This window comes from Calonectris borealis, chromosome 1 (genome assembly GCF_964195595.1).
Source record: "Calonectris borealis chromosome 1, bCalBor7.hap1.2, whole genome shotgun sequence".
Lineage (NCBI taxonomy): Eukaryota > Metazoa > Chordata > Aves > Procellariiformes > Procellariidae > Calonectris > Calonectris borealis.
This window is the reverse complement of record NC_134312.1, coordinates 78,755,717-78,774,019: the sequence shown is the minus strand read 5'-3', so window position 1 is coordinate 78,774,019 and position 18,303 is coordinate 78,755,717. Positions and strand designations below refer to the sequence as shown.

Sequence of the window (18,303 nt, the reverse complement as noted above, 5' to 3'; positions counted from 1 at the left end):
CCGCTATTTGCCAAACTGTCACAAACCAATGAAGAGAAGAATCACTTTGTGGCCTGGCTTTAGGGCAGCGCTTTTAGGCTAGATCTAAAAAATAACTTAAGTTCTACATACGTCATCACGCAAACACTGATTACTTTTGCTCTTAAATCTTTTGAATATTCACGCGGAGGGATTTTTACAGGTCGATCTCTACAGTCATTCTCTTAGCACGTCTGAACTAGCTTTTCTCTTTCCAGTAAAAGGCAGCCCTAGCTCCTCCCTGAGCTGATTCAGCTCACTGACCTTGCAAGAAGACAGACTTTTGCTGAACTGGCTCTTTGCCATGTGACAGGTTTCAAAGCCGGCTTGAGGAAGGGGCAGGGTAGGACATCGCTCCTTTTAGCAGCAGCAAGGCCGTGCGCAGGATGCTCTAGGCAGGTAACTGTAAAATTCGTTTTATTAATACAGTGTTATACACTCAAAGTGAAAGTGATACACACGAGACACTTATCTCCCATCCATTTATTCACATTTTCCATGGATTTTTGTACACTTCCTCAATGTATTAGAACTAATGAAAACATTGTTACATGACAAGTTATGTGAAACTTAAGTATCCACTGTAAAATTCAGAGCAGTTTGAAATCTATTAACAGTTAACAAATTGTCACATTCAGCATTTTCATTGGATTTATACTAGCTCATGCCACTTTAAATTGTTTAATGTCAGTTAATTTCTGCACACAGGCACCAGCTACAAAATTTTAGCAAATGCAAATAAGTTAAGGCATCAGAAAGAAAGTCTTTTAAGGACATTTTAAACGTTACAGTGCTGCAAAGGGAGCTGAACTGAAGTTCTGAGTAGTAAAGCGTACCTCCTAAGTGGTTTATGTTCTACAACATGTTCATTTGAAGTGTAAATTTAATTTAAACTTTAACATCCATCAACCGAAAGGGATTATAGGCACACACTGTTGTGCTCCCAAATGGATAATTTTAAGTACATAACAAAAAAACCCCTGCATATAGCAATTTAATATTTTATTTTAAAATTCAAACCAGCTGTAATAATCTCCCTTACAGATGATTCTGATAATTAAAAGCAGCAGAGATCTTGATTTTCTATTTTGGGGAGGTGAGAGGGAAAGGAAAGATTTCTAAGCAGCTGACACTTCGAAATTACAGCAGAAGGAAGAACGCATGATCCATAAGACACTCCAACACCTATGTACAGCTGAAATAGTGAAGGCATTATCTCAAATTAGGGAGGAAACTTGCATCTTTAACATCAGGTATCTGATATCCAGCTGTTAAATATATTAAGTATTGACCAAGATACAGGAATGCCTCACTGAGTTGGAAATCTGATCAAAATCCCTTCCTTATATAGCATGTGCCACTTTGTTATGAAGGCATTAGTATGTTGCTTTCTATGCTCTCCACTAACTTTTTCTTTTAACTCATTTTTAGGCCTTTTTTTCTAAGTAGTAATCTCTGGCCTTCTACAGTATTTATGTATTTTAGTATTTCTTAACTAGAGACTGAAGCATCATCAAAAATTTGTTTTTATAACAGTACTGGAGAAGGGTTGTGCTTTATAACTGAACACCAAGTGAAAAGCGCATGACTTAATTTTCCTGCTTCATAGTCCGGATAATTGCAGGGTCACTATGAATGATGTTGATTAAAATCTCTAATTTGCAGTAAAATTCTTCCCTGTTCTTTTAGTGTCAACTTTCCCTGTGTAAAATGTTTAAAATTGTATGTTTATGCATGTATTTGACATTCTAATTAATACGAGATTCCAATTATATACCTTCCCCTAGCTTTACTGATAAATACTTAAGTTGCTAAAGAATTAAGGTGTCTCATCTCAATTAGTCTTTCCCACAGCTAGTAGAAGATATTACTTGCTACTATGGATATTGTAAGGTTTAATTTTTCGAACACAATTTTTTATTCTTCTACTTATTTTTCCTTACACTCTGTGCTCACCTTCAGAATGTCCGCCCTTGAAAACAACAGAGACGCACTAGCCGATACTCAGTTTGCCCGCTTTAGAACTGGGCCGAATAAGTGCGTGCAAAACCTCAAGACTGCCTCGCTTCGGAGGCAAATCGTAAGGACACACGTAAGGAAGTTCAGTTTGTCTCTCACGTAAGTTAATTGGTCCACGTTTCAATGGATGAAGGAACAGTTACATACCCATGAGCTTTCGGAAGTAAACAAACACAAACCCAAGACCACTGATACAACCTGTACAGAGTTGCTCTTGAAGTGGGATGCGTAACAAATCCGCTTACCGCATCCAGCGCTCTCGTCTAGAAACCTTTCTGCATGGAGACATGTTTAAGACACTACAGTCGAACGACAAATGCAAAATTAACTGAGCCCTTGGACATGAAACCTGATCCTGTAATAAACTTTCAGGCAATGTTCTGCTCCTCATTCATACACAATTAACATGCAAGCCTTCAGCTTTTGGCCTTCAGTTTAGGTATCAGCAAGACTTTTTTTTTTTTTTTTTAAAAAAAGCACATTATTTTGAGGAAAGTAATGTCACTTACTTTTAACGGTTAAGTACTGAGCCAGCTGCAAAAAAAAAAAAAGGCACCAGTTTATTTCAAATAATCTAAGCTTCCTTGACATTTGAATGTTAAAAATGCAATTCCTCAGTGTAGCTGAAATGTGAGCAAAGGCCTTTGTTTTTGAACTTTCGTCAAGAGGGCTATAGATCCTATACAGTTTTTCCTCCTTTTAGTTGAGAGGGGGAAAAAAGGCCATGACCTGAATTGTGCAGTGAACAAGGACTAAAGGCAGCCGTTTGTCCCCCCGCAGAGAGGAGCAGGTAAGATGTGCTGCATCTAATCAAATGGTGCTCCTACTTCTTCCCCACCCATAGGATGCCACTGTTGTGGATTTCCAGGTCCTCTGCGAGAACTGCATCATGCTGCTTTTTTTTTTTTTTTTTTTTTAAGAGACTGGGATTTATTCCTCTGTGCTGCATTAGCCAGAGACAGGTTGGCATGTTTCTTCCATCTCCCCAGAGCTGGTCAGTGCGACAGATCAGAGAGCAGTTCAAGTTTAATATTAAGACCTAGCTCTTGGATAGTTTCCAGAGCTGGAAGTGAAGCAGAAAAACAATTATTAGGGAAGGAGTTTTCAGCAAACAAGATTTGAAGAAGAAAAGGATTAAATAACCAAACAAGGACTGATAAAGTTGAGATGGAAACTGAGAACAGAACGATGTTCTGATCCACAAATTATTGCCACGTGGTTAATTTTAACACAGCTGAAAACTAAGTTATAGATTAACCCAGTGCTCCCTACTTTTGCGACAGAAAGCTCGTCCTAAAGCTGCAAACTACTGCTTTACGTAATGTAATGCAGTAAAGCGCTGTAGTTTTAGCACACAGGAAAAATAATTATTGACACACACACATTTACGCGTGTATTCTTGGTAATGGCCGGAGGCAATATAAAGATCTATAAAAATCCTGAAATTTGTTTGTGAAAAGAGCTATCTTCAGAAAAGTACTAGTAGCAAGACAAGTACAACATTTACAACTCTGCCTCTGCTGGGTTTCAGTCTTAGCCCAAGGGCCTAGGGAAGAATACCTCTGAGGGACCATAATGGAAGTGCAACCCTTTGCTTCTGACTTGTCAGAAGTCAGCGACTGCCGGCTGTGGTTGTGGTCCAAGATAAACAGTCTTCCAGTTGTCTGCTTGTACTATTGCACATCATTAGCTTGTTGCTACAGTAAGAACAGAACCGACAGTTCTTCTCTAAGAAACACTACTGTCAAGACTACGCAAGCAAATTTTCTTTTAAATATCTGGAGATGCAGTCCCCGAGTCCCAAAAGCACACGAGCCTGTAAGAGTTAAAACACAGTACAATATACAGTATCGTTGTTGGGGTACATTGTTGTCACTGACAGTTTGAAAAATTAGTCTCACCAGAATATGACAGACCAATTAAAATTAAAAATCTGGAGTCTAGAAACAGTTTCAACAGTTAAACTTCAACATCCTCCCTTCTCAAAACAGGAGGTTGTTGCATTGCACCGCAGTCTGTGAGGAAGCTCTGGTACCATATTTTTGTACTCTGATTTCAGTCCATTCAGCCAAATTGACCGGTGTTAAAAACATATGCTTTAATTTAAATCAATGTGCTTTATCCAGAAGAGGTCCTGCGTTTAGATATTGAAAAATGAGGGAGCACAGTCCAACACTTGTGTTCTATTAAAGCTTTTATTAGCTAGTTTAGCTTTTCCTCACAGAATTTTTCCAGAATTCCTATAACAGTTCTTAATATCAGAGTAAAGAGTTAAGTGTTCAAGTGAAGTTATGGAAGAAAAAAAAGAGCAGCAGCAGTTTGGCAATAATTCCTCAGATCACTGACTGCAACTTATTTAAGCCTCCTTTTTCTCCAGTAAGATTTTGTGCAACTCATCTGCATCCTCACTTGTTTTCACCCTTATTAACATCGTGACCGGAACAGCTGGATTCTTCTCATCAATCGGTGGATTAGGAACACAAACTATAAGAACATTGTTTTTTCCCGTTCTCGTGCATGGCATCTTGGGTGGAATTAGAACATTCAACAGTATGTTTCCTGCGTATGAGGAGGAAAAAAATTACAATTAGCAATTTTTCAGCTTTTACTGCAATACAGATGTTAGTATACTTTCTAAATAGGGATTTAAGTTTGTGTTTGGAAGGAAGGCAATTCACAAATGTCATATATACTTGTCTTATTCTTCCCTAAGCATCTGCTCATGGCCACTGTTCTCACAGACTTCTTTCCTCATTAGGAATGAGGAAATCTCTGAAAATACTCTGTCCTCCTTTTTTAAAGGGAGGAGTCTGAAGAATATCAAATTATAGCAGGGACACGCAGGAAAAAGGGAAGAGGACAAGGGAGAAGCAGCAACCGAGGACTCGAGTCACAGTGCTTAGTTTATGCTTATTAAGTTACTTATTCTGACCATCAAGCACAGTTCATAAGCAGAAGCAAAAAGTTAGCTTTAACACACAGACAGACACGTTAATCTAAAATTGGACAAACTATGGTAGAGTAAGTACTTTGTTTCCTCAAATCGTACAACACATCTGATATAGTCTACCATCGGGTTACTAGTAACAGCTCTATGTCAGCTCGTTAAATTATGTAGTGAGTTTGACAGCTTCAGTATTAGTGGTCTATTAAAACAGTTGCAAACAAACTCAGATCTGCTTCCACGGAAGATGCACACGTTTTGTAAACCTGGTAAATAGTTCAGAACACGGTAGTAGTATTTAGGGAAAAGTCAGTCTTCGCCTTCCTTTCCAGTTCAGTTTTTCAACACAGTGAGATTTTAGGAAAGGATTATAGCACTGTGTGAAGATAGCAAAAAGGAAAGTGTGCATCACTATGACTGCAGCAGCTTCTAGAAACACCAAGCTGAAAAGTCTTAGTGTATGAGCTGAAGAAAAAGCAAAGATATCCTAATACATCACCTCAGATGAAGGTAGAGGGAATGTAAATCAACATCATGAAAATTAGCATCAGCTGAGTGAAAATCAAGACTTGTGTTAAAGAGTAGGTAACTTGGAGAAATCAAGTTTTCATCTGCTCTATTCCACACATTCAAAGCCCCAAGGAAATGCTGAAAGCATTGACAACTCTGCCATACATCTGCCTTCAGTTTAACGGCTAAGAACTGCCCTTTATCTGGCAAACCTTGTCTCTACGGAAAGAAGTTTAGGATTTAGACGTGACTAACACAAGAGTCCCAATCTCACTAGGTATTTGAAAACTGCCCCTAATGGGCCTGTAGAGGCTTCATATAGATTTGCTAGAGTTGCATTATAAACTGAAAGCGAGGTGAGATTTACCAATAGCCTACAGTGCAGCATGGCTTTAGTCCTCAGGTCTTCTATAAGCATAATATTTATTCTATTTTATGGAAGTTGTCAAGTGCAAAATAGATTCGCACAGTTTGAATGTGTAAACACTCTTCACCCAGAACGTTGCACCTTGAAAACTTTAATACATCAAGTCCCCCTATCTTCTAAAAGCAAAGAAATGGTTGATGGGGTTTTTTTTCTTTAATTAGCTGTATGTGTTAATGTTCATCTCAAAAGATATTCTGAGGAACTATCACACCACAGGTTACTCTAATTCTGTAGAGTCCACCTACCATTTGTGATCCAACTGAAGTTAGCTAAAACACAGTTCAACAGTTGGACTTCAGCATGCATTTTAAGAGCAATGCATATAGCAAAATCCTGCACACTTGATCTACATAACGCTCCCCATTACCCCGAAGTGAATGGATGTCTGCCCACGTGGTCAACTATTTACATATTCAGGATGAATTGCAGACAATGACAGTTGGCCTGCATTTTACCACAAAATTTGTTCCCCTTCATTCATCACACCTGATACATGTATATCATTGTGGATCTTAAGCCACACTTCAAAGCCACTCAAGTCAGGGATGGAGAAAAGCTATTAAAAAGGGGAAGGGGGGAGGCATACCCCAACACACACCATAACCTTTTACTTCCTTGCACTGCTTCATGTGCACTATTTTGTAGTACTCCTTAGAGGCACACTTGCTTGTTCAATACTTGAAATCATTAAAAAAAAAGTGGAAAGGTTTTCACTAATCATGTCTGTTATGCTGTGTAACAAAAAAAATCCTAATGTTTAGCAGGGAATTTCACATCAAGACTTGCTACTAGAAGAAATTTACTTACCTAAATTGGTATCCGCTCGGACCAAGAGTTGAGTTTTTTCATTTCCTGCTGGTTTTAAGTGTAATGTTCCTACACCTTTTTCTTTAAATTCATTATCCTTTTTGTAGAACAGTTTGCACCTGGGGGAGGGGCGGGAACCAAACACAAAAACCCACAACTTGTTTGTGCAGATATGTAGAGATTAAATACAAAGATATCTCCCAAATACACACACATACATATACGTATACATCTGACTCACAGTAAGTCAACAATTTAACAATAATCAGGAGTTAACATGCTGTGAGTAGCATAAATCTTTATTCTTCTTGACCTTGTTTCATGTGCTAACAGATAGTACTTCCAGTTCAGAAAGAGAAAGAATTAATTAATTCTTTCAGTATGGAAATGACAAACGTATTACTTTCAGGGAAAAGTAAAACACACAGCAACCTGTACTCGGGGTCTATAAGGAGTAATAACTGTAAGCTACTGTTAAAAAACACTGATTACAAAAACATAAGAATTTGTTGTGTCATTCTGAGGTTATAATAGGACTTTTATGTAAAATTTAAAAACATTTTAAAGTGAAGCTTTAATAAACCTAATGCCATTCTTCATAAATTAGCATGTACCTTCTCTCAGATAAAGCAAATGACTCTTCATAGAAGGACAAATTGTGTGCTAAGTGTTAAGCAGACATGCAATTACTTGGACTACTGAACACGCTTTGAAAAACTGCTTCTAGTAGAGGTAGTCTCACTTTGAACTTAAAAGTACAACTTGTTCACTCCTTCATACAACAATCAGCATTTTCCAACTGAAGACTCTTATTTTAGGCTACGCAAATAGCTGAGCACTTGACCGATTTTTCAGAAGTACAGTACGTTATTTCTGTGATACAAGCCCTACAATTTAAACTTACAAAACCTGGTGAAGGCAAAAACATCATCTTCATTTGTAAAAAAACCTGATCACAGTGCTGTGTCCAAGATACACAAGAATTTTAGTAAGATCTTACACATTTTTGTCTGTAATTAACTTTTTGCAAGCAGAACTTCATATTTTACATGGCTTCCTAACAAGCTTTATTAACTAGGAAGTCAAGAACATCATTAATTATGCACTGCAGTGGTAAAGAATAGCAGCATGTAGGTATGAATTTTATTCTCAAAGTTATAATTCTATTCACTATCCCAAGTTAAAGTCACTTACTTCTTTGAGTAGAAAGCATCATCCTCTTTTATTTCATTAACAATGACTTTTGGTGGCTCTTCTTCCTCCTCTTCTCCTTCAAATAAAAAGTTTTAATACATTAATGTTGTAAGCATGTCATCTGGAAGGTATTTTTGGCATTGTATTAGAACTAGTTTACGCATGCTATATTTGACATATAGGTCAAATGTGTGGCCTGTCATGATTTAAAGGTATTTTAGCTGCTCTGAAGCAGCTTCAGCTACAGACAAAAAGTCTTATTTTCTTTTCATTCAGCCACACCCCTCAGCAACATTACGCTCTTTTTCAATTTAAATGGGAGGAAAATACTCAACCCCCACCAAGCAATCAAAACCAAAAAATGCCAAGCTTAACAAGTCAAACTTAAACAAGTCAAAACCTTCTGTCAGGGGAAAACAGTTATAACGTTTCAAAGAATAGTCTCCACAAATGGGTCCAAGTAAAGCATAATAAATACTTCCAACAGCCAAGTTTAATTTGGGGGACAGGTAATCAGTTGCAGGAATGACAGCCAAGAGACAGTGGCAGGATTATGCCTTTCCAGTCCCTCAACTGCTAGGATTTCTATCAGCTTACTCTACCCAGCTTAGCTAAATAGCAGAGTAAAACTGTCAGGTAGTATGCAACTTTATTGGCCTTACAGTCTTGTAGGAAAGATGTACGAAATTGTTCCATATCTTATGCATTTTACTGAGGGATCTCTTGATAAACCTATCGGGAAAAGCAGCAGGATTGAAACGTCCCGCAGGCTCAAAGATGAACATACTAGTTGCTTTAAATTTCATGGTTGCAAGTCTTGTATTCAGCTAAAGAATTATATTCTATTACGGAAAGTATAAATCTGACAGAAAGTATAAATCTGACAAATACATAGGTTTTGATAACCATACACTTTTAGTTATACTTAAACAGTATGTGAGACTGACATAGTTCCAAATTAGTGGTACAGTTTTGCACTTTCAAATTCAAGAACAATTATGATCTAGTTCAACTTAAGAATACTGCAAAGATGAAATAATACTAAGTCACATACATTCACAGCTTACCATTAAAATCATCGTTTTAAAGAGAATTTACCTTTATCATCGCTACTGCCACTTTCTGTCTGAGCTTCCAATACATTGGTGGATGCTGCAGTGACAGACTTAGCCTGGTTTGCATCTTTTCCAAACAAACCTGAATTCCCAGGAGAAAACGAGAAACTACTAGGCGTTCCTGAGCCAAGGGAACCCAAAACAGAACTGTCGACACTCTTGCCAAAATTAAATGAGACAGTTGATGTAGCTCCTAACGATGGGTCTTTTTTTTCGGATGCAGCTTCAGGTTTTTTGTCCGAGGTATCCTCAGTTTTGTTGTTGTTAAACAAAAAAGTTGATCCTTGCTGTAGCTTTGAATTCCCAAATGTAGAAACAGACTGAGAGCCAGGTGTCTTGTTGCTTTCGTTTTCAGAGCCACTATCACTACTGCTTCCGTGTTGCTGTTCAATATTTGCTAAATACTTCTCATAGTCTCTAAAGATGGGTGTCAGGTCACATAGAGGGTTTGTGTTTACATGCTTAACTATCCAGTCACGCACAGAACAGTTTAAAGCTGCTAACTGTTTGTGGTAAACACTAGAGCTACAAACTTTACTCTGAGCATAGCCAGATGAGGACGGTTGACTGCCACCATTAACTTTTGGGCTTGCAGCCTTTTTCTCAGTAAACGCAGTAGTAGTAGGACCATTTGACATTGTGGATCCTATTAGAAGAAAAACATGGTTTAGAACATTTTTTTTCTCCAGAAAGCACAGTTCTCATAAAAACCTAAACTAAATGTTCTCAATAATTATCAAATCACTCATTCTTGCTCAGTTAGGTGTCTTGTCTTTTATCACAACACCATGTACCAGATACTGTGCTACAAGTAAACAGACACTGCTGTGAAACAGACCTAAGCTCGCTAAGTTTAGACAAGTTAGCTCAGGGATAGACAAAGTAGATGGAGCATGCAGTTGTATAAAAAAAAAATCCAAAGAAATCTTACAGAATAACATTAAAAAAAAAAAAAGTTTCGTATTTCACCAAGACCCCCAAAATCTTCATTCAAGCTTTACCAAGCTGTAACAGCTATTAAAACAAAATATTCAGTTACCTCTTGCTACTTGTGCTTTAAAAAACTCTGAACACAGCAGCCCCTATTTTTGCATGTTTTTGAATGGTTTCCATATAAAAACCATAATAAGCAAATTAAGAAAATCCTCATAAAATATTTAAGTTTCTCCTAATTTAGTTAAGCTAACTGAAACCTAAGTTAGTCTAAACTTCAAACTCCACCATTTCATTTCTGTGGCATGCTGACTCTAAAACACTGTGGCATGGTTAATGCTTTTGCATCTCCAACACAAAGGGATAGAACTAATATTCTCCAGGAACTACCAAAGCATGAGACTAGACTTAGATTTGACAAAATATTTCAAGTGTCTTAAAATGTAGGTATAAATGGTAAAATATAAAATTCTAGTAAGACTGTTTGCAATGTAAGATGTACAGGGAAAAAAGGTTAAGACTTTAGATATGCAGCATATATTTACCAAGAACTGCAAAAAATACAGAAACAAGACCTTAAAAAAAAAAACAACAAAAAACCAACCAAACAAACAAAACCAACAAAACAAAACCACAAAGAAACTGCAGTCCTACTAAACGTCCATTTTCCATTAGCGTGTTTTATTTTTTTTTTAATTAAATTCAGGTAATTGGGACAATTACTTAACTGGAACATGTTATCAGCTGTTTTATACTATTTGGAGAGTGTCTTATGCCAATGTCTTCCATTTCTATTTGTGCCTATAAAGCTTCTACCTCCAGTATTAGACTAAACACAAATTTAGTTTCCACCTCTTAAAACTGCATGCATTTGATAACTTGTCCCTCCAGCAGTCTAAAATCTTTTTAAGAAATCTTACAAAGACGAATAAAGTCTCAAAACCTTAAAACAGAACTACAGGGTTGTTTGATTTTATGGCTGAATTTGTTGATGCTTATTTATAACTTACCAAATGCTGATTGTGTTTCAGAGGTGGTCTTTAAACTGCTGAAAGAAGGAGTGCTAGAGACACTACTGCTTCCATTAGACAGCCCTTCTAAAGGCTTTATTCCTGCACCATTACCAAATCCGCTGAAGCCACCTCCTCCTTTTCCAGAAGGCAATATAAAGCCTTTAAACCCTTTAAAAGCTCCTCCACTTTCAGACTGAGGAGAGAAAAAAAAAGGGGGGGGGGGGGGGGGGGAAGAGACAACCAGTTACATACATCTTCTCCACAAAAATCCTATCCCCGCTTAATATTTCACTTACTTTACCCTGGTTCAGCGTGTCATTTCGTGCATTATTCTAAGTCAGCTATGTAAACAAAGTTAATAGCTTCCTTATGACACATATAGCTACTACTTTTAAAGGACTCAGATGTTCAGTACGAAAATAAACTAGATCTAGGAAGTGGATACATAAAAGTTGTTCAGAGCAGCAGATGTGTTTGACTACCTATTTAGACATTCATAGCATCTTGTTTTCTTTAAATAATTACATAGTAATATATAATTGTGGGCTTATTTTCAGCAACTTTTAGCATTTACAACCGCGGTTAGAATCCAGCACTTCAAGGCACTCATCAAAACAGCATACTCTGTAGTCACCTACGTAACATTTAAGTGATTTACTCAAAATATTCCAATGTGACTAATGGGAGAAGCAAAGATGGACCGTACTTGATAACATAATATTTATGCTTTCTGTACCCTTTTCATTACCTAGTTCTTAACACTATCTTTACAACCATATTATTTTATGGCATAGTTTCTTACATGTTTTTAAAAGATATAGTGTGATTAACATGCAAATAGGCACTGCCACTTTTAGGTACTACATATAACATCTTTTGAGGTAATGAGCACTTATTACTGGAAGTGCACTTTCAATGTCTCTGGAACACCATCAGAGGAAAAGGAGAATTGCTTCTGAGTTTCATCTGCTTTTGCCACTGAAGAAATAGCAAAACTTACCAATTTTAGATTCTATTCCAGTATCTGGCCTTGTGGGTATGGGCTCTTTTTGTTTCCCTTTGTGCTTTACGTTTTTCAGTTCAGTCCTTTGTTTCTCATTTTTAGGTAGCTATTTTTAGTCTGTCTCTCTTTGATCAGTCCTACCTGCCTCTCTATCTGGACATTCAAGTTAAACTGCAGTCTTTTTCTTTGCAGCATTCTGCTTGCTCCATTTAGGAACAACAAAAAATTTCAAATTTACCTTTTTGTAAATATTTCACAGGTTTCTTATGTAACCTCAGCTGTTCTGCCACCTCTTCTGCTGTTTAGACTTTGCCCAGCCTTCTATCCTAGCTCTTCTTCCAGCTTCGATCTCTAACAGCTGACTCCCAGCCTCCTGAATATTTCTTCTGCAATCACCTGGTCCCCTTTCTCAGCCAGTTCTGTTTTTCCCATTCCATCTACCCCTGAATCTCTCCTGTTCCAGTTGTGGTTTATTTCTTGCATCAGCTCTTCCTGGTACAATCCTTTAATTAACTGCATTCTCTACCACATTTGTGGTTAAAACTACTATCGGCCAAAGTGGGATAGGACAGCTTCCTCATTTACATTGTTTGGACAGCAGAAGGAAAATCAAAAGCACAGGAGAAAACTATCTAGCCCCTAATTGTGCCTAGTCCCATTCAATCCAAAAGCAATTCGAGTGATAGGTAAAGTTTCTGTCCTATTTCTAACATGGCGCATGCCCTGTTGAAAGAATGTTTCATAGAAAGATATGTACAACAAAGCACCTATCAGGGATTTTTGAAAGGACTACAGTTTGGTCGGACTGGGTTAATGCTTCCACAGGGACTAAATCTGTAACAAAGGCCAACTTCCTTTCAATTTTCAATTTGTTACTGCAAAGAGTAGGTGGCACTAAAGCTCTTCATAGTGAAAAAAAAAAAGTAGCAGCATTCTTAACAAAAGACATCTTTTTCATTCTCAGATCAGCTTAATATTTTGGCTTTTCCTTATTTAGCATCTGCCCGAGACATCCCCCAGTCCTCCAGTATGAGTAACTAATAACTTCTGATTTCCAGGCTTCCATCTCTGCAAAGAATGAAACTAGAGCAGTTCAAATGCTATTGTACCCATCGGTAGAAGACAGTGTGTCTGAAACACTCTGCATTTATACTTCAAAAATACACATCTCTCTTGACCCACTCAATACTAGTATTACCCATTTTTCGTTCTAGCCTTATTCTTGCTATGGAACAGTAAGCAAAAATTAATTTGCATGTATGAGCTGACTAGTTGCATATACCTTCTAAATGATAGCTTTATACAGTATTATTACAAGCTCAAATAAGTAAAAACCTGAGCACAGATGTCATATTTTGCAACTGAGTCAAACTACAACACTAATGCTCAGCGATTGCATTACCTCTGATCCAACATTTCGGCGCTTTGCTTTTTTAATAGCTCTGTTCTTCAGGACTTCTTCACTAGCTACTGAGAATGTTCCCACCTTTAAGAAGTAGTTATGGAATCATTAGTGAAATTCTCGGAATGCATAAAGTTATCATATTCTCAAGAGATGGCTGAGATCAGCTTTTGAACACAACTGTAACACTCCTCTCTAATAAATAAGAGAAGGAGTAAAAAAAAAAAAAAAAACAAACCAGGAAACAGTGCTGTGATTAGCTTGGCAGCTACTTGGACAATTAGTTGATACTTTCAAAACGCTGTCTTTCTTGTTCTGCATTACATGTCCCTTCGTGCAATCTCAATTTTATTACGACAAATAATTCAAATAACATTTTTTTTTATTGCCCTGTTACAAACAATCTTCAGTTTGGAGAAGGTATATTGAGATGTATGCTGTAAGTCAAGTCTCCTGCAGTCTGCTGTAGTTCAAGTATTAGCAAAGACAGCTAATAACTAATTACTACCCTATAATAAATGAGGAAATTAAGTTTTCTTACATTCAAATTTCTGGAAGAGTACTGTCAGTTTTCTTTCTCACATTTTATAGGCCTAAACATTTAATACTTTTAGTACACAGAAGCTAGCACAGTTTGTTTCGAGACAATACATGAGCCATAAGTAAGCATGAGACACTAAACATGAAAATCTCTTTTTACAATCAGATGAAATGTATCATTTGACTGTTTGCTTAATTCTTCTGGCTGTGTAGGGACATTCAGCTAAGCACTCTAAATTAACATATTTCTGAAATTAACTATTACTGACCTTTAAAAAAAAAAAAGACATGAGACATGAAGGAAATTCATCTCAAGAAATCAAAACCACTTTTCTTGTGAACTCAATAAATACCCATCACACATTTGAAGAGTTCAAAAGCATTATGCATTTTAACAAGCTTAGGGTTCCCTTTAGAAATGTAAAGTTCCTTTCCCCTGAGCTGCTGATGTCATTTTAACTGTTAAAAGCTGCTTTGCCATATGGTCTACATATATTGGAAGCTTTATAAAAAAAAATCCTTTATATAAAATTATCTTTAATTGCCACACTTTTAACCAGTTTTACTCACAAGATTTCACTCACAAGATAAATAGCGTATGTAAATAACTAGCCTACTACCTGCAAGGTTGGGGGGTGGGGGGAATCTAATGTGTATCTTACCTCCTCAGCTTCATCCTCCTGATCCCAGTTTCTGTCAGTCAGTTCCTTCTCTGCAATTCTCTTTGCCATTTTTCCACACCTGTGGGAGGGGAGAAATGCATAGAATCAATTGAACAGAAATTAAATTCTAAGCAACAGTGATCTTCAATTTGTATTACTTAGAACAAATAATGGGAATCAGAATTCATATAGAAGTACGTAAAAATAGGAAGGACAGTTGAAAACAGTTGTTTCTAACAACTGTGTGGCAACAACAATCAACAGCACTTGAGATTAAAGTTATGGCGATAAGCCATATTTGATCTTAAATTTAAGCAACAATAGAAACATGTAGTTCTATTATGGGATAAGTTTTTTTTACAGCAGCAATGCTGGCTAGAGAAATCCCTTTCAGTCCCACAACCCATATACCTGGTCACCACTTACTCTGAAGGGCTGCAAAAAACCAGAAATATGGAGAAAAGATCTGGTTAAAACATTCCATATTCCACTCCATCTTGCCTTAGGATACCCATGTAAGCAGCAAGAGAAAAGTAAGTTGCTTATAGCATCTAAAATAAATACCGATGAGGACCTACTGAAGCAACTGGACAGAAAGCTTGGGTAAGAATGAAGACAATGCTCTTGTACAAAAACCAGGATCAGTAGAATATTACTAATTAGAAGTTTCAAAAATTCTATTACAAATAAATGGGATTATTTTTCCTCAAAAGGACACATAAAGCGTATCATGGATTTTAGAGCAATTACTGTAAGCAGCCAATCATCATTTTGCTAGTTATCTCTGCAATGTAAAGAAGAATCAACTTTGGAGAAGGAGTGTCTCTAATAGTTCTAACTTCTGATTTCCATTTTAGTAAAGTACAACTTATCAGCTGTGTACAAAAACAAAGAATGAATCCAGCTGTGACATTTTGTATCTGAAAGACATGGCAAGCAATCACATTACTGAAATTTTATACGAAAAAAAGGTTGTTTACTAACTATGATCATATCTGACACCAAATATGAAAACTTTTCAAAGAAAAGATGTAGTTTTGTAGCACTTTAAGTCCCAAGCGAGCACAAAAATTAAAACTCTTCAAAAAACACTCTTAGGGTTTGTGATTAAGACCTGTCCAGATAAAAAAAAAAAAATTCCAGAGATAGTCGAATTTCAGAGCCGAAAATGATAATACATGGTTACAGAACATCTTGTTTAGCTGATGAAATATTTTTAAACAGAACAGTAAATCCAGCTGCACAGCAGTTTTACAGAGATCACACGTCAAAGCCATGAATTTTGGTCTAACACACTTCACAAATAAGGTCAAGTTATTAGGATCTTTTGGAAGTACAGTGACAAAAGATTGTTTTGTGTAAACACTTTAAAACGCCCTAATCCACACCATCCTGAAAGTAGAGGTCCTGCCAAGCCCTGCTTGATTCTCTGCAGATTGGGGAACTATTTAAATCTAACCCATTGGAAAACAAACAAACAAACCTTTTATAAAGTCGTATTGGCTCCCCAGTCCAGTCTCCCACAAGGGTATACAGACACTTGCAACTAGAGGAAGACAAGATTGCATCTGTTTGGCTGCAGCCAGAGCTCAAAGGCTGGTAAGACCTAGAATTACACCATCGGATTCCACGGAAGATCAAATTACCACTCTTAACCCAGCCACTGAAGCATGACAAGCACGACATTAACTAGAAAGCCTGTTGTCCACTAATAGAAGAGGGGTAAACCTGTTGGCCTTGGCTCCAGGTTCTTTGCACCCATCTGCGTTTACACGGTTTCTCTACATCAATACTAAAAACAGGAGCAGACAACAGAATCTAAGATACACGAAGACAGGAGCAAGAGAATTCTAGACACGTTCTCTAACCTGTGAAACAAGAAGCAACACAAAACCACCTCTACCTGACATTCACAACCTTCAAGAAGTTTTTGTAGCAAATGGTCTGAACAGGTTGAGATGGGAGTATTTTGAGGAACAGCTCTTTTCATTTAAAAAAACCATGAGATAGATGTTTTGTTGAACTACTAAAATCCACCTAGTAACTACAGCTGCCCTACTTAATGCAGCATTTTGAGAACAAGACTCACTTTTAACATTTGCATTCCACAATATCACCTATCTACCATAAGGCTACAAAACTTGCACTATTGGAGCACCCAACCTAACACCAGGCAGCAAAAGAAGTCGCTGGTATCTCATCATACTTGCAAGGCTTAAGACGCGGGGTGCGGCGACGCGCACCTAGAGCCGCAGACACTTTTCAGTCCCGAGCTGTGTTACGGAGCAGGAACCGGCTGCGGCGTGCAAGGGTGCGCAGAGGCGGCGGAAGCCAGCCTGCCGCCTGGCAGCTGACCCACCTTTCTCCTTTCCTGAGAAGATCTTCGGTTTCGGCGTAGGCTCTTTCGGTTTAACATAGAAAGTCCTGCTCGCTTCCTTTCCAAAGGCCTAGCTGCAGTCCCCTGTAACACCTGAAGTTCCTCCCGCCCACCCCACGCACATGACAGGGGAGCTCCGCGCTTTTAAAGCAACTGGATGTATTTCTGCCTCCCCCCCCACCCCCAGCCCGGTGCAGCTCGCCAAAATGCCATCGTCCCCCCCGCACCGCGAACCAGGCCCCACGGAGCCGGGAGGCTCCAAGGGTGAACCCTCCCACACACACACTCGGCATCCCTCTGGCTCGCAGCTCTCCTGTTCGAGGCCCGCGGGTGACATTTGCAGCCAGATCATCCCTTCTCCTCACCCCCGTTTGATCTCCACGCGCTTTCTTGAGGGAAGGCGACGCCCGCGGCCGGCCCGCGTGGGGAACCACCCGCCCGCCATGAGACGCACACACGGCCAGGCGCCCCGGGGGAGGCACCAACTCGCCGGGAAGGGCGACAATCTTCCCCCCGGGGAGGCCGGCACGCCCGCCCGCCCGCAGCACCGTACCTGGGCCGACTGCCTGCCTCAGCCCTCCCCCACGGCGTGTCCCGTCCCCCCCGCACACCTCAAAGGCACCGGAGCGGGCGACCCCGGGAACGGCGGCGGGGGAGCTGAGACGGGAGGAGAGAGCCGGTACTTACCCCCACGGGGCGTCCCCTCGCGGTCGCGGGGCGGCGGATCCGGGCGGGCGGCTCTCCCCCGCAGTGCTGGGCTGCGGGGCCGAGGCTGCGGCTGCGGCGGGCAGGAGGCGGAGTCTGGTCACAGGCTGCCCGGGCCCGGAGCCCGCTCACCATCCCACGGCCGGGCCCTCCGCCCCCTCTGCCTCCGCGGCTAGCCGGTGTCGTTTAACCCGCTGTCAGGCCGCCGCCATTTTGTCCCTCCTGAAAGACGGGGAAGAAATTGTTTTAAAACAGAGAGGGACCGTCCGCCGCCGGCCCCGCCGCCGGCGCCACCGCGCATGCGCCCCCCTCCTCCCGCGGCCGGCGCGGCGGGGGAGGGGGGGGAAGCAAGGGGCGGAGCCGGCGGCAGCCCCGCAGCCGGCCGCTGGGGCGTGGATCACGTGGCTGCCGCAGCCCAATAGGCGGGCCCGTCTTGCCAACGGCCGGCTGGGCCGCGCATGCTCCCTGCGGAAAGTATGGGTCTCGCGCCGGCTGTTCGAATTTTCGTCACGTGGCCGGCGCCTCCTCTCCCCTTCCCCCTTCCGGCGCGGCCCGCGTGAGGCGGGGCAGCCGTGGGGGCGGCTGTGGGGTGCGGTGCTTCACGGCCCGAAATTAGGCTGCGTACAGTGGTGGA

General features: G+C 39.9%; 1 protein-coding gene across 6 annotated transcripts; it reads right to left on the bottom strand.

Moving 5' to 3' along the window:
• Nucleotides 1-463: 463 nt before the first annotated feature.
• On the bottom strand, nucleotides 464-17,981 carry NUP50 (nucleoporin 50). 6 transcript variants are annotated; one of them, XM_075161944.1, is made up of 10 exons: nucleotides 17,652-17,981; nucleotides 16,947-17,057; nucleotides 16,071-16,193; nucleotides 14,588-14,666; nucleotides 13,386-13,469; nucleotides 10,978-11,173; nucleotides 9,018-9,680; nucleotides 7,920-7,995; nucleotides 6,726-6,844; nucleotides 464-4,596 (listed from the first exon to the last, which is right to left on the bottom strand). In XM_075161944.1, exons 4-10 carry the CDS (start codon nucleotides 14,654-14,656, stop codon nucleotides 4,394-4,396), a joined length of 1,410 nt encoding a protein of 469 aa, XP_075018045.1. In that variant the 5' UTR covers nucleotides 14,657-14,666; nucleotides 16,071-16,193; nucleotides 16,947-17,057; nucleotides 17,652-17,981; the 3' UTR covers nucleotides 464-4,393. The 6 variants fall into 6 exon arrangements, with proteins under 6 accessions (XP_075018045.1, XP_075018057.1, XP_075018049.1 ...); XM_075161956.1 differs by lacking the exon at nucleotides 16,071-16,193; XM_075161948.1 differs by lacking the exon at nucleotides 17,652-17,981 and having other exon boundaries at nucleotides 16,947-17,066.
• Nucleotides 17,982-18,303: the final 322 nt, after the last annotated feature.